This window comes from Anopheles moucheti, chromosome 2 (genome assembly GCF_943734755.1).
Source record: "Anopheles moucheti chromosome 2, idAnoMoucSN_F20_07, whole genome shotgun sequence".
In the NCBI taxonomy this organism is placed as follows: Eukaryota; Metazoa; Arthropoda; class Insecta; order Diptera; family Culicidae; genus Anopheles; species Anopheles moucheti.
The window spans coordinates 83,811,853-83,827,383 of NC_069140.1; the positions used below are offsets into that span (position 1 = coordinate 83,811,853).

A 15,531-nucleotide genomic window follows, 5' to 3' on the forward strand; every position below is an offset into this window, starting at 1 on the left:
AGATTTAAAAAAAGAGAGAGAGAGAGAGAGAAAGAGGGAAAGATAAATGTAGAAAAGGATAATTCAGAAGGAGGATATCGTTTAACTAGTATCGTAACCGTGTGTATCTTATATCGTAGGATCCTTGGAAACGACAGGCGTTCTTGCAAAAGTTACACAGGAATAGAACGTAAGGATATGACAAATATTATTCCTACAAACGAGAAGTTGAAGCTGAAAAACAAGCTAAAAACCACACCATTTATCTACTTAAAAAAAAAAAGCGAGAGAGCTTAAACAAAATGGGGGTTTTGTTTTTCTTACACTTCGTTTTGGTAATTGATCTGTTAGGGGTTTTTCTTTCTTATTCTCTTATTTTCTTTAAAGTGTTTTGTTTCTTTTGACAAAAATTTTCCAATCAATTCAATTTTTTCATTTTTTTTGTTAATCTAGTCTTAAATAAGAGAATTTATATTAATTTATATGATCATACAAAGGATTAAAAAAGCACCAAAACCAAATTGTCAGCAACAACAAGTAGTAAAACAGCGAAGGAAAATCAAGCGATAGACGAAATCGAGACACCGAGTGAGAGGCAAAATTTTGCAACTGTTTAGAGGTTGCCGTGCATCTGTTTTTCTTTGCAAGATAGTTTCATTAACAAAAAAAAACCACCACCAGCCAGCGCCATCACGCTGCTGTGCTTCACCAGATTCGCCAACCTAGTGCATTTTTGTTGCTGCAATCAGCAAACGAGAGGGAGTGAGAGATGAGATATATTTTTGTATGTCTGATAATGTTCCATTGCTTAGGTAAAAAATTCAAACAGGATATTTTGTAGGTTTAAATAGTGGACGATTAAGGTGCATTTACTATTTTTTTTTTTTTTGAGACAAACCCAAGATTTCTGCCTCTTGGTTCTGCCACAGCGTTAGGTTACTATAAACGAGAAACTGATGTACGAATAAAACAAAAATGATTGAATTCCTACAAACATAGACTCGCGTCATAATTAATGTCGGTTGCTAATGTTAAGATTTGTATCTACAATTGCTTAAAACAAGCGTTCGCTTATTAACGCATATATAGAGTATCATTGGGAGAGGTTCTGTGCAGGTTTCGGCCGCGCTTTAAAGGGAGTATAATCGTATGAAGTTGTAAGGAAAGTTAAAGAATACGCTTGTTAACATGTACCGGAAGGCAAACATATCTGTGCGAGAGAAAGAGAGAATGAAAGAGAAAGAAAAAGTGAAAGGAAAAGTGTGTGTGAGAGAGAGAGAGGAAAATAACGAAAGAATCATACCGATAAATTGCGTTTTAATGTTCCCTTTCTTCAAGATGTAACTACGCTTGCAGAACGTAATTGTTTACCTTCGATTTATTTTGTTTATCAATAAAAATGATACTAAGACAAATAAACCATGAATGAAAATGATGCAATATTGTTTTAAATTCATATTTCACATAATTTACCGTAACTTATATTGTACTCAATATGAGAACGAACGCGACACGTGTGCTGTCGTACTAGAATGCACTTTAACGTATTTTTTTGATATTTGAAACATGTTGAAATATTTCACGCTACTTGAAATGTTTCATATTAACCACAGTTCCGAGTCAGCTGCCCTGTGAGGGTTGTCAAATCCATTTGGTATGCAATTACTGTAGATCCGTGTGTGTAAATGTGTATTAAAACTACGTGATTCAAAAATATGTTTATTTCATAGTTAAATAATTCCATACATTCATTGCATCTTTAAAAAAAACAGCAAGGAACTTAATTTAAGAAAAACGAAACGGAGCATGTGATTGACCACCGTGCGTGCTATTGACAGCTGTCAAAGCATTAGTCAGTGGGGGATGGAGGCCAACAGAAGCCCAAACAAATTGTGTTCCTTTTTGCAATCGCAACAATAAAATCCCGGCATGATTTAATGTTTGTGTATATAGTACGCAGTGCTAGCTCCTTAAACTTGGCATGCATAGCATTATGTAGCACGTGTAAAGTAGTTGTTCTTTAGTTTCATTGTAAAGTAGTAAGCGAAGAGTGTAAAGTAAAGCATGTCGAAAAGTGCATCCAACCGTAGCTTCCGTGTACCGACCGGTCCGCCAACGAAAGCGCGCAAAGGTTTGCAACCTTTGGACCTACGATGCGGTCCTGCTACAAAACCGCCTCCCAATGCGCGGCCACCTGTTGCCGTGCGGACAACGAAACGAAGGAATGAGACGACGAATGTGCAGCTGATGGAGATGGACAATACGTTCCTAAATGCGGTCGATTTGGATAGTATCGAACAGCAGATTAAACCTCCTTCTCCGCGAGCTATATCACCGTCGATCCTTTCGTCCCGAGTTGCGCTAAGCCAAGCGAAGCAGACAAACCATGCGAAGCGATCCCATTCGCTGGAAGGTTTGTTTGATTGAAGTAGCCCTTGGTGGTGATTATGGTGTAATCTTTTTTTTCCTACTTCCAAACAGCAACAAGGAGCAAAGTGGCGGCAAGTACACCAAAGCGCCGTAAATCGACCGCAGGTGGACGACCCATCCTAGTGCTTCACATGAGCATGGATGGAGAGGAACTGGAACAGGATGAAAACAGGCTGAACAGCAGTCGTTCCACCACCAAGGACAGTGGTTGCTCGGAACGGAAAACCGACACCAACGGTTTTGAAGATGAGGAAGACGAAGATTACTTGCTGAATGTGATGATTCCGTGCGGCCAGGAGCAAACATCGACAGATCACTTCATCCGCGACAAATTACGACGCCTGAGTGACGCACAAACCGCGTCGCAGGTCTGTGGTGAAGATAACGCATTCGAGGTGTTCACAAACCGAGCCATCTTTTCGCAGTACCTGCGACTCGACCAGTCTGTGGTGGATGAGGGCCTCGAAAAGATTGATCCAATATTCGGCTCGCAGGCTTTGCGTGATTCAGCCAACCACATGTCACCGCTCAGTGCGTCATTGTCCCTCCAGCAAGACACTCAGGCACAACGACTGCAGGTGAGTGAAGTGCAGCGTATTTTTGCGAACTGCGAACGTACGCTGCTCGATCTGACCAACATCGCACCGGATGGTGGCTCTCAGGCAAAGGTTTCGACGAGCCTAGCAGCAATTAACTGGGATGAGGAGATCGATCAGGCAGGCGCCGCACCACCGACACCAGCAGGTCCGCCACGGGTTTCCTCACTCTTCCTCGAGAAGGGTCCATTTTTTGGGTTGCCTAACGCGGTACGGCGCATATTGCGTGACTTTCGCGGGATTGGCGATCTTTACGATTGGCAGCGCGAGTGTCTAGCGCTGCCCGCTATACAGGAGCGACGAAATCTTATCTACGCGCTACCCACCAGTGGTGGGAAAACGTTGGTAGCCGAAATTCTGATGCTGCGTGAGGTCATCTGTCGGTTACGGAATGTGCTGTTCATCGTACCGTACGTATCGCTGGCACAGGAGAAAATGATCGCACTCAGCCCGTTTTCGCTCGAGCTACAGTTCCTGCTGGAGGAGTACAGCGGTGGCAAAGGGCAGTGTCCACCGCGCAAGCGGCGTAAGAAGAACACCATCTTTGTGTGCACGATCGAGAAGGCGCTGATGCTGATGGATTCGCTGGTGGAAGCCGGCCGGGCGAATGAAATTGGTTTGATCGTGATCGATGAGCTGCACATGATCGGTGAACAGCGGCGTGGCGCTTGCCTGGAGATGCTGATCACCAAGGTGCAGGTACTGCGAGCCGGCATACAAATCGTTGGCATGAGCGCTACGATCGGCAACCTAACCGAGGTGGCCCGGTTTATGCTGGCGGATGTGTACAGCCGTGATTTCCGTCCCGTGGAGCTGAAAGAGTTCGTCAAGTGCGGTGAAGATCTTTACGCGGTGCGCAGTCAGGGACAGACAGGCCGTACGGAGGACGTTTTTGGCGAGAAGCGGGCACTGGAGTTTGTGGACTGTGGCGAAGAATTGCGACGACTCGATACAGACCATGTGGTTCGGTTGATAATGGAGGTAATTCCCGACAGCTCCTGCTTGGTGTTTTGTCCAACGAAAAGCAAGTGCGAAAGCTTGTGTGCGATGTTGGCGAGTCATCTGCCAACCAGGCTGGCGGAGCATAGGGCGGACGAGAAGGAACAAATCATACGGGCGCTTAAGGAGGATGGTTCGATCGCGCCGGTTCTTCCGCAAGCGTTCCGCGTTGGTGTTGCGTACCATCATGCCGGCCTAACGCAAGACGAACGTCGTACGATCGAGGATGCGTATCGTGCTGGTATTCTGTCACTGATCGTGTGCACCTCAACGCTAGCGGCGGGAGTTAATCTTCCGGCGCGACGCGTCATCATACGCTCGCCGTACATTGGCAACAGCTTCCTCACGCTCAGTCGCTACAAGCAGATGGTGGGCCGTGCGGGTCGGGCCGGTTTCGGCGAGACGGGTGACGCGATTCTAATCTGTGCCCAGCGCGACATACCGCAGGTTTGCGAGATGCTTTGCGCACCGATGGATGTGGCCGAATCGGCACTGATTGCGGACGATCGGGCACAGTTCAAGTCACTCGTACTTAGTGCCATCGGGTTGGATCTGTGCGAAACGCGGGAAGCACTGCAGGCGCTCGTGCGCTGTACATTGCTAGCCCAGCAGGCAACACGTCGAGCGATCGATCTGGAAGCGGTTACCGATGAAACGATCGTGCAGCTGTACCAAGGGAATGCCATCAAGGCGCGGCACGATAGCTGCTTGCGCAATCCACCCAACATGCTGGTGGAAATTGGCACCGGTGTGCCGGAATCGGACAGAAGCCCGTTTAAGACGGCCACCAGTGTGCAGCAGTACGATAGCACTGCTGGGCCAACCTTCGTGCGGGTGCACAAGGCGGCCGCACATCCGGGCAAGGTGATCAAGACGATCGAACGTACGAGCCCGCTGGAAGTTAATCGGCTTGGAAAGGCGGCCATCCGGGCGGGATTCAATATGGAACGGGCCGTTCGGTTTTACGACGAAATGAAGGTGCTGGGGGAGAATTTGTGCGTGCTGGATGAATACGATCTGCTGCATTTGATCCTGCTCGAGGATGGTCGTGAAGTGCAGCTGAAACCGGACGATCTCATCGTATTGGTAAGGATTGGGAAGCATTCTTTTTAAAAGGGGAGATATACACTCAGAAGGTAGAAGAGAGAGATCATCATTGTGATTTTTCAAGAGAAGTTGTAGGACTACTATAGTAGAGTCACAAGAACTAAACCTGTACAGTGCGATCAGTACTGATCTGATCTGACAGATCCTTTAAAGTTGGAATTAATTGCGTGAAGAATATTTCTGAATGCCTGAGCTTTAAAAAGAATCGTATTGTAATCCCTTTTTATTTTTCTCCTACATACTGACTGTATATCTCTCCATGAATCTAAACGAACTTTTAATAACAATTGTCATCAATCCGATAGGTAAACCAATTCTCGAACGAGCATCTTAAAATCGCTGAACGGTACGGCATTAACAATGGATTGATTGCCAAGATTCTTACGCGCCGTTCCATGGCCGGTGACACACAGCCCAAAATGATGCGCTTTATCCGTTTGCTGATCGTGCACGAACTGTGGAAACAAACCGCCCTGCAGGAAGTGGCCCAACGGTACCACGTAAATGCTGGCTCGCTACAAACGCTCATGACCAGCACGGCCGGCACTGCGTACAGTTTGTTGCGCATGTGTGAAGAGATCCCGGAGCTGTGGGCGTTTAAGCATCTGCTGACGGGTATGACGGAGCGGCTGACGCACTACTGCAAGCTCGAGTTGCTGCCATTGCTAGAATTGCCTTCGGTGAAACTCGGCCGTGCTAGACAACTGTACCGGGCAGGATATACAACGCTCGCCTCCATTGCACGCGCCAAATCGAAAGAGCTAGTCGAAACGATCGAACATCTTAACTATCGTGCCGCCAATCAGTTGATACTCAGCGCGAAGGTAATGTAGCAGCATTTTCTTATCAAACGGATGTAAGTATTTATTTATCACTACGCATTTGTTTTACAGGCTAAGCTAATGGAAGAGGTAGATGCGCTACGCGAACAGGCAGAGGAATATCTGTCGCAGTTGAACCGTTAAACTTGGTGATGCTTCCGTCCGAATTTATCTTTTTTGTTTCTTATTTTGATAAGTGAAATATTGTTGGTTTTAATACGACAATATCTGTTAGAATCGATTTACTTGAACTGAACTGAACTTAGATAATCAACTAGACGAGTTAAAAGATTGGCTGGGAAGACCAAGAGGACAGGTGTGGAGGCTTCAAAAGCCGAATCAATCCTCTAGTACCATCAAAAAGGACACGCGCAAAGCGTTCAGTTGTCTGTTATTGGTGGTTGAATTGTTTTCTTGTTGGAATAGAACTTTGTGTATTAGTGAATTGAACGAATATTCACCGACTCCAGCATTATACAGAATAAAAAAGGATGCCAAACTTCTAGCCAATTTTTTTTCTAACTGTTACTCTATTTTAGTGCCTTTACATACTAACTTCATTCTCTTTCTTTCTCGGTCGGAACTCTACAAACACGCCCTTCTCGCTGCGCATACCGGCGAAACCCTTTGCAAGCCGCAGCGGTATCTGTGTGTTTGGCGTCGGTTCGAACGAGAATTCCTGCAGCATGTAGTAGATGATGGCTTTGACTTCCATCAGCGCAAAGCGGGATCCGATACAGTTGCGTGGTCCAATGCCGAACGGAAGATAGGCGTTTGGATTGATCTTGTCACGGTTTTCCTCGCTGAAGCGCTCCGGATCGAACTTGCTCGGGTTCGGATAGTACTGGGGATCATGGTGGAGACCTGCGATCGGGATGAACACCGCCGTGCCCTTGTCGATGGTAAACTTGAGCCGATCACCGTCATCCACGACGTAATCGCGTACGCACAGTCGATCGGTAGCGGGCGCTGGACTCCACATACGCAGTGCCTCGGACACTACCATGTCCATGTATTGCATACCCTGCAGTGCGTCGTATGTGAGAGACTTCCCTTCGAGCGACTTGCTCGTAGCGCGGATCTCTTCATACAGCTTGTCCTGTACGTCCTTGTTGACGGTGAGTTCGTGTGCGAGGAACGTCAGACATGTGGAGACGGTGTCAAACCCAGCCAGGAAGAAGATCAAACACTGTGCAACCATTTCCAGTTCGGTCATCTGAAGACTCTTGCTGGTCTGCTCCATATCTGCCTCTTCCACGGTGGCGAAACCTTTCACTTCGGTGCGATCTTCTGCCTCTCGTTGCTGCTTGAGTGCTCCCTTGCGTGCCTGCATCAGCAGATTCACCATATCCGGACGTACGATACCGTGGGCTTCCCGAGTCTTCAACGTGTCCCGGATGATCTCGGTAAAGTAGTCGCGTTGTTCACGATCGAACAGATCCAAGTTAAACCAGCTCATCAACTTCGGCACAACGCGGAACCCGATCAATTTTACCATCACGATCGGTCGGTTAAAAGCCATCATCTTTTTGCCATTAACGTAGAAATCGTTCTCGGTGTTCTTGAGCGAGTCCACCTTGATGCCGAACGCGCACGTCGCAATAACATCGTTAGCGTAACGCGTAAACACATCCTTCATTTCGTGCTCCCGCGAGCTAACACCATTCTTGCGGATTTCCTCTTTGTAGTACTTCGCCATGTTGGAGCTGCACTCGACGATCAGATCGAACATCTGACGCATCTTGCTACCGGTAAAGGCGGGACTTAGTGTGGCCCTCATATCGCGCCACTTTTGATCGTTGAGAGCAATAAGCGTCTTGCCGAACAGTGCCGTGTTGTGTGGGTTTTCGTTGTTACCGAACACTGGCCGATGGTTCACGAAATGGTCAAAGTCTTTAACTCCAATCCGCTTGATAATTTCCGGATCGCGCACAACGAACACCGGCTGCAGGGTGTCGACCATGCCGAAGACTCTGAAAAGGAAGAGACCATAACGCTCAGTTAATTGAACTACGAAGAGAGGGCAGTGGTCTGCAACAGTGTTATGCTTAATGAATCGTTTGAGAAGAGTCATTCATGTGAATCTTAAGGGAGTTGACTCTCAAAAGAGGTATGAATCATCAGAGTTTTATGAAAGTGGTGTACATGACGGACAAGTTCTTAGCTGGAGATCATAAATCTTGGATGATTCATAAAAAGAGATTCAGATTCAGCTCAAAGATTTCTTTCAGATATATTAATCTGAATCAGATTCATCCAACACTATTCTACACCCAAAAGTAGTAGCATTCTTCCTGGATCAACCGTACACGGAAACATTCCAGCCAAAATCACACTCATTTTAAGAACCTTCAACAAGACTTCGAGGCTCTATCTTCATCACAATTATTATCGGTCCCATCGTTAGCAATTCTCGCCATTCGCCGTCAACCTTCAGGAGAGATAAATTCAAAAAAACATCACCCAGAGGATGTCATGATAAGCGCTATCAACACCGAATGAGTTCCGAAACACCAACATCTATCAACACCACGAACTCATAATGCCACGGGACATACAAATCGAAGTTCGACTAACGATCGAGATGATTTGTAAAAGCACCGGGATTCGGCTACGAGTCGAATCGATTCCGTTACCCACCACCAGAGGGCTGCATTGACTTGTGAAACCGGTTTAACCGCCAGGAGTCAAGATCATCTTCGAAATGGGTGAAGAAGGGATCCTGCCTAGGAAAGTGTGTCACTAGCATAAACACAATCGGTCTCTTACTGCACTGCACTAAACACTGGGCTTATAATTATCAATGTACACACCGCAGATCCCTTCGTACTGCACTTACTTAACCAGCGGGTACTTGTTGTAGATTTCGATGATGAAATCATGGAACGAAGTCTTCTTCGTCATCAACCGCCGAGTGCTCCCAAACAGTGGCTCCGTGGCCAGGGATGGTATCGGTTTATCATGAAAATATTTGTTATTCTTCGTGATGTAGTAGTAGACGGTGGCGAGGATGGCCACCAGTGGCACCAGCACCATCAAATCAATCTCCATCGTGGTTGTTGGAGCAGCGGTCACAGCTCCTGAAACGTTACACCAAAGCGCACTTGTTAAATTTGCAAACAGCACTGAAACGATCCCATGCCAATGTTGGCCCATTTTATACACCGACCGGTTCGCCCGTACACACGCACACGCTCGTAGTTCTTTTGTTTACTGTGGGGGGGGCGAGGTGCGATTAGATAAGGTAGGGAAGATGTGGCTTGAAGAAGAAAAAAAAAAAGACACACACACCCCAATTGACCACCGCCGGAACTGGTTGAGCAGCATGACGGGCAGATTTGTCCAAAAACTGTCAATAAGAAGCTGCGCCCCCCGAGCGTAATGAACGGCGCGTGTGGGGTTCACATGTGACGGTGACGGTGTGCTTTGTTTGCCAATGGGAGAGCATTCTGGGTTTTCGATGGTCGTAAATTTGCACCAAACGATTCCAGATTCTCGCTCACCAACATCAACCCTTGGGAGACGATTGTTTACGGTTGGCAAAAAGGGGAATTCAAACCCGTTATTGAATGCCGAGCCCCTGCGCCGGTACACAGCGATGATTCAGCCCGATCTGCAGTGAGTGGAGCTGTATCTTTCGAAGCTGGTTACGAAGCACTTCTAGGTGCATCCACAGACAGATCAATATGATGTACTTCAACCGTTTGCTGAATGTGCATGAGTAGTAGAAACAATGTGAGGGCTAATTGTATCGCGTGAAAGTGACGCACTACTGAATGCTCGAATTACTCCCATTTATTTGCTAAAAGGGCCCCCAAGAGGAGTTCGTATCTGTCATTGCAGATAGTAGAAGAAGGAGAAGCTTTCGTTAAGGATGCATGGAATGTCATAATTCCCCGGTGGTCAATCTCGGAGCAGTCGAGACGTGTTAGGATCGTTGCCTTCGGAGCAATTTGTATTCGACATCTGAAGAGAGATCAGAGTTGTCCTCGTACAACTTGAAGAATGTAGTCAATATCGACTGCCCAAAGATCACACCCTAAAAGGGTAAATCGTGAAGAGTTAGAGTTGAGATCTTTCCCTCTCTCCCTTTTGCCCTTTCGACTCCTCCGGTGTAGCTGAAGGAAGCGTACTAACATTTATACTTTTTTCCCTGTTTGTTAACGATTTTATGGTAATCTGCATCCATTCTGGCGGTATGTTTGTTCTACGCAGAGAACATAAAAATCAACTCATTTCTGTCTACGTCAACTGCATAAGGAGAGCAGTTGATCCGCCGTTGATCCCTTTTCTCAACTCAACCACGAATCCGAAGATCAAACTATTAAATAAACTTTTAATAAACACACAAAAACACTGTCCTCGAAATACTTAATATAAACACGTAAGTACGTAAAAGCGTTTAGAAGAAAGCGTCACCACCAGCAGGTGCTGATCGCGCCTCATCATACGAGCTGAGCTGTGCCGGTGCCCGAAGGACGTGGAGATCGCTCAGCATACGACGATACGGATAAAGAGCAGTACAATAGATGTTAATATCACATATTATATATCACATATCACATACCACATATCACATATATCAGCAGATTGACTCGCGGTACTGTTTGCCTCCACCACATGTTGCGGAGCAAACGGTACGTTAAGTGGATTATTTTGGCTGTTTTATGAAGGTAATGTAGCGAATTCCCACATGGTTATTCTTTTTCTTAATGACAATATTTATTGGGGGACAACAGAGAGCAAAATGGAATGAATTAATCACCGTTAGTGTTTAGTGTCCAGCTTACAAGCGCTAGAGGAGCACACGATCATCTCAGTCGTCATTGCATATTATTTTTAAGCGCTTTTCCTTTCGTCGAAGTCTCTCCGCGCATGCATGCGATCGCGCACGCCAAAAAGCGACCGGTTTTGTGATTTCTGACACCAAGAGAGCATCCACGAAAGGAGATAACATCAGTCTGATCCGCACAAGGATCCGCCATGTTTGTACATAATACATCGATAACGCTTGCTCACGTTATCAGTCACTGTGATGCTATTGATCGATTAAAGATCTTCCACGATTGGCTATTAGTTACACATACTACCAAACAAGGACCCTCTCGGGAGAGCGATCGATAGAGTAAATAGCTCAGCTACTGTGACGAGAATCCTCCGTCTCGTTTTATCCTTTCAGTTTGAACAGTGCGTGTCATAATTGTACAGCAGGTAAGTTTTTTAATTATTTGGAGCAGGAAACATGAAGTGCCACTATTTCCGAAGACATTATTTAGTGTTTATTGTTCGATTATTTTCCAATATTCATATCTCTTGTCGTCAGGGGTTTAGAAGGATTCCCTTTGTAAATATATTCAATAAATATTCCACATTGTTATTTCCATAAAAAAAAACTTGTGTACAGTTATGGTACGCGCTGTGCTGTTTGGACGAACGGAGAGAGATGAAAGATCAGTTGACGGATCAAGCGCTATGATCAGTAGAGGGAAGGGTACGGCTAGATGAAATGCTACCGTCTGGTACGGAAATTTGAGCTATCTCTTTGTTGATCATGCTCTCTTGGTGTCGGAAACCAAAAATTTCACCGTTTCTGAAGCGATTTCGACGGACGGAACGGCGCAAAATACGAAAGAGATGCAGGATCCGTTTTGCCTTTTCCCCCACACTCTTCTAATGCGTTTGATAGGAATGTGAAAGGAATGTTCTTTGATAAACCCTAATTCTCACATTCCGGTCACCAAAGAAATGGAATTTATGGGTTTGTGCCTTTCCTTGTTATTACTGACAACTATGAAAGTAAATAAACGTAAACATGGTTAGTTACTGCATGCTATTCAGTGCCAGTGCCAATCTTCTTATCCAGCATCCTGTGGATGCTGTGCGCAGCATCACTACGCGAACTGTTCCGTCCTTGCCAGGATGAACCGAAATAATACGCCCCATTGCCCACAAGGCAGGATGCATGTTGTCTTCTTCGACGATCACCAGTTGGTTTTCTTTTAGGGATACTGATCGACCATTGCAATACTTGGCTTGCGCTTGCAATTGCTGTAAGCAAGTGATCAGTGACTCCTTTCATGCGTAAATCACGAAGTAATTTTAGTGAAGAGTGAAACCTTAACCATTCATGCTGTAAGTGCGATGGGAAGCAAATGATCTGCATGGTAGTTAAGAATGTAAAGATGTAACGATTCGGGTATATATCATTTCGGACGGATGAGAATAACACATTAATGTCCTATTCTTGAATCATTACGAACGTCGTATTTCGTTCAGTAAGAAGCACACAATTTCTTGTCATTTTTCTAACTGATACTCTATTTTATCGCTTAAAGACTAACTCCCTTATCATCCCTTTCTCGGTCGGAACTCAAGAAATACACCCTTCTCACTGTGCATTCCACAAATGTTTCCGATACCTTTTTCCAAACGTAGCGGTATCTGTGTGTTTGGCGTTGGTTCGAATGAGAACTCCTGCAGCATGTAGTAGATGATGGCTTTGACTTCCATCAGCGCAAAGCGGGATCCGATACAGTTGCGTGGTCCAATGCCGAACGGAAGATAGGCGTTTGGATTGATTTTGTCACGGTTTTCCTCGCTGAAGCGCTCCGGATCGAACTTGCTCGGGTTCGGATAGTACTGGGGATCATGGTGGAGACCTGCGATCGGGATGAACACCGCCGTGCCCTTGTCGATGGTAAACTTGAGCCGATCACCATCATCCACGACGTAATCGCGTACGCACAGTCGATCGGTAGCGGGTGCTGGACTCCACATACGCAGTGCCTCGGACACTACCATGTCCATGTACTGCATACCCTGGAGTGCGTCGTATGTGAGAGACTTCCCTTCGAGCGACTTGCTCGTAGCGCGGATCTCTTCATACAGCTTGTCCTGTACGTCCTTGTTGAGGGTGAGTTCGTATGCGAGGAACGTCAAACATGTGGAGACGGTGTCAAACCCAGCCAGGAAGAAGATCAAACACTGTGCAACCATTTCCAGTTCGGTCATCTGAAGACTCTTGCTGGTCTGCTCCATATCTGCCTCTTCCACGGTGGCGAAACCTTTCACTTCGGTGCGATCTTCTGCCTCTCGTTGCTGCTTGAGTGCTCCCTTGCGTGCCTGCATCAGCAGGTTCACCATATCCGGACGTACGATACCGTGGGCTTCCCGAGTCTTCAACGTGTCCCGGATGATCTCGGTAAAGTAGTCGCGATTTTCCCGATCGAACAGATCCAAGTTAAGCCAGCTCATCAACTTCGGCGCAAAACGGAGTCCAATCATTTTTATCATCGCAATTGGGCGGTTGAATGCCAGCAACTTTTTGCCATTAACGTAGAAATCGTTCTCGGTGTTCTTGAGCGAGTCCACCTTGATGCCGAACGCGCACGTCGCAATAACATCGTTAGCAAAACGCGTAAACACATCCTTCATTTCGTACTCCAAAGGTCTACCACCATTCTTGTGGATCTCTGCCTTACAATACTTCACCATGTTGGTGCTGCACTCGACGATCAGATCGAACATCTGGCGCATCTTGCTGCCGGTAAAGGCGGGACTTAGTGTGGCCCTCATATCGCGCCACTTTTGATCGTTCAGCGCAACCAACGTCTTGCTGAACAGTGTCTTGTTGTGTGGGTTTTCGTCGTTTCCGAACACTGGCCGATGGTTCACGAAATAGTCGAAATCTTTAACTCCAATTCGTTTGATGAGTTCTGGGTCACGCACAACAAACACCCGTTGCATTGTGTCCAGCATGCCAAAAACTCTGGAAAGACATAATTAATCATGTGCTACAGCCAATGTACCAAGAATGAACGACCGTGTCTCAAATGTTAGGCAGTGTCTATCTCCACCTCAAGATTGTAAATTGATTTCCTTCTTCCGATGCCGACTCCTACCCTAGCCCTACCACAGTCAGAGCCTCCGATTGTTTAGAGATATACTCTAAACGAAGATCACAACAATGACGTTCACGAAGTACGGAAAATGCAATGATAAGCGTTATCAAGAGTGATACCAATTGTTATGCGCCAAGAGATATCAAGAGTTATTAAAGGTATAGAAAAATGCAGTGTGGCCCGGAGAGGAACTCAATTTTTCCTTTTTTGGAATATAGTCTACGTAATACTAATCTCAGTGTAACGCTCTTCTATCATACACGACTAACATTGGGATTCTGCTTCGAGATGAGAAACGACTTTAGACGAAAGGATGATCTTATCAAATCGATATTGCCACTGATCTAATCTCCAGACGTCACACGGGGAGTAAGGTTAGTAACTTAGTCACTTTTTTAAGAAGATCTCTTCCTGTATTCCACTGTACTTTGTATTGAATTTTTGTTTAATTTGTTGCCCAACAAATAATTTTGTCCAATTTGAGTATTAGGATAGTGTATGATATTTTAAAACAGATAATGAACAGTTGAACACTTTCTATTACTTACTTAACCAACGGGTACTTGTTGTAGATTTCGATGATGAAATCATGGAACGAAGTCTTCTTCGTCATCAACCGCCGAGTGCTCCCAAACAGTGGCTCCGTGGCCAGGGATGGTATCGGTTTATCATGAAAATATTTGTTATTCTTCGTGATGTAGTAGTAGACGGTGGCGAGGATGGCCACCAGTGGCACCAGCACCATCAAATCAATCTCCATCGTGGTTGTTGGAGCAGCGGTCACAGCTCCTGAAACGTTACACCAAAGCGCACTTGTTAAATTTGCAAACAGCACTGAAACGATCCCATGCCAATGTTGGCCCATTTTATACACCGACCGGTTCGCCCGTACACACGCACACGCTCGTAGTTCTTTTGTTTACTGTGGGGGGGGCGAGGTGCGATTAGATAAGGTAGGGAAGATGTGGCTTGAAGAAGAAAAAAAAAAAGACACACACACCCCAATTGACCACCGCCGGAACTGGTTGAGCAGCATGACGGGCAGATTTGTCCAAAAACTGTCAATAAGAAGCTGCGCCCCCCGAGCGTAATGAACGGCGCGTGTGGGGTTCACATGTGACGGTGACGGTGTGCTTTGTTTGCCAATGGGAGAGCATTCTGGGTTTTCGATGGTCGTAAATTTGCACCAAACGATTCCAGATTCTCGCTCACCAACATCAACCCTTGGGAGACGATTGTTTACGGTTGGCAAAAAGGGGAATTCAAACCCGTTATTGAATGCCGAGCCCCTGCGCCGGTACACAGCGATGATTCAGCCCGATCTGCAGTGAGTGGAGCTGTATCTTTCGAAGCTGGTTACGAAGCACTTCTAGGTGCATCCACAGACAGATCAATATGATGTACTTCAACCGTTTGCTGAATGTGCATGAGTAGTAGAAACAATGTGAGGGCTAATTGTATCGCGTGAAAGTGACGCACTACTGAATGCTCGAATTACTCCCATTTATTTGCTAAAAGGGCCCCCAAGAGGAGTTCGTATCTGTCATTGCAGATAGTAGAAGAAGGAGAAGCTTTCGTTAAGGATGCATGGAATGTCATAATTCCCCGGTGGTCAATCTCGGAGCAGTCGAGACGTGTTAGGATCGTTGCCTTCGGAGCAATTTGTATTCGACATCTGAAGAGAGATCAGAGTTGTCC

The 15,531-nt window shown here is 46.0% G+C and overlaps 3 protein-coding genes across 3 annotated transcripts; 1 reads left to right on the top strand and 2 right to left on the bottom strand.

Moving 5' to 3' along the window:
* The first annotated feature begins 1,898 nt into the window (after window positions 1–1,898).
* Window positions 1,899–6,139, top strand: LOC128310485 (helicase POLQ-like). The gene is made up of 4 exons (XM_053047134.1): window positions 1,899–2,392; window positions 2,461–5,090; window positions 5,417–5,935; window positions 6,005–6,139. Exons 1-4 carry the CDS (start codon window positions 2,044–2,046, stop codon window positions 6,074–6,076), a joined length of 3,570 nt encoding a protein of 1,189 aa, XP_052903094.1. The 5' UTR covers window positions 1,899–2,043; the 3' UTR covers window positions 6,077–6,139.
* A 333-nt stretch (window positions 6,140–6,472) lies between these two features.
* LOC128310486 (probable cytochrome P450 9f2) lies at window positions 6,473–9,047 on the bottom strand. The gene is made up of 2 exons (XM_053047135.1): window positions 8,772–9,047; window positions 6,473–7,905 (listed from the first exon to the last, which is right to left on the bottom strand). Exons 1-2 carry the CDS (start codon window positions 8,981–8,983, stop codon window positions 6,477–6,479), a joined length of 1,641 nt encoding a protein of 546 aa, XP_052903095.1. The 5' UTR covers window positions 8,984–9,047; the 3' UTR covers window positions 6,473–6,476.
* Window positions 9,048–12,220: 3,173 nt separating this feature from the next.
* Window positions 12,221–14,654, bottom strand: LOC128310488 (probable cytochrome P450 9f2). The gene is made up of 2 exons (XM_053047136.1): window positions 14,382–14,654; window positions 12,221–13,700 (listed from the first exon to the last, which is right to left on the bottom strand). Exons 1-2 carry the CDS (start codon window positions 14,591–14,593, stop codon window positions 12,281–12,283), a joined length of 1,632 nt encoding a protein of 543 aa, XP_052903096.1. The 5' UTR covers window positions 14,594–14,654; the 3' UTR covers window positions 12,221–12,280.
* Window positions 14,655–15,531: the final 877 nt, after the last annotated feature.

Coding starts and splice junctions, on each gene's coding strand:
- LOC128310486 (XM_053047135.1), bottom strand. CDS start 8,983: ATGGAGATTGATTTGATGGTGCTGGTGCCACTGGTGGCCATCCTCGCC. Junction 7,906..8,771: donor AACAAGTACCCGCTGGTTAA/GTAAGTGCAGTA, acceptor CTTCCTTTTCAG/AGTCTTCGGCATGGTCGACA.
- LOC128310488 (XM_053047136.1), bottom strand. CDS start 14,593: ATGGAGATTGATTTGATGGTGCTGGTGCCACTGGTGGCCATCCTCGCC. Junction 13,701..14,381: donor AACAAGTACCCGTTGGTTAA/GTAAGTAATAGA, acceptor ATGTCTTTCCAG/AGTTTTTGGCATGCTGGACA.
- LOC128310485 (XM_053047134.1), top strand. CDS start 2,044: ATGTCGAAAAGTGCATCCAACCGTAGCTTCCGTGTACCGACCGGTCCG. Junction 5,091..5,416: donor CGGACGATCTCATCGTATTG/GTAAGGATTGGG, acceptor TCAATCCGATAG/GTAAACCAATTCTCGAACGA. Junction 5,936..6,004: donor AGTTGATACTCAGCGCGAAG/GTAATGTAGCAG, acceptor TTTGTTTTACAG/GCTAAGCTAATGGAAGAGGT.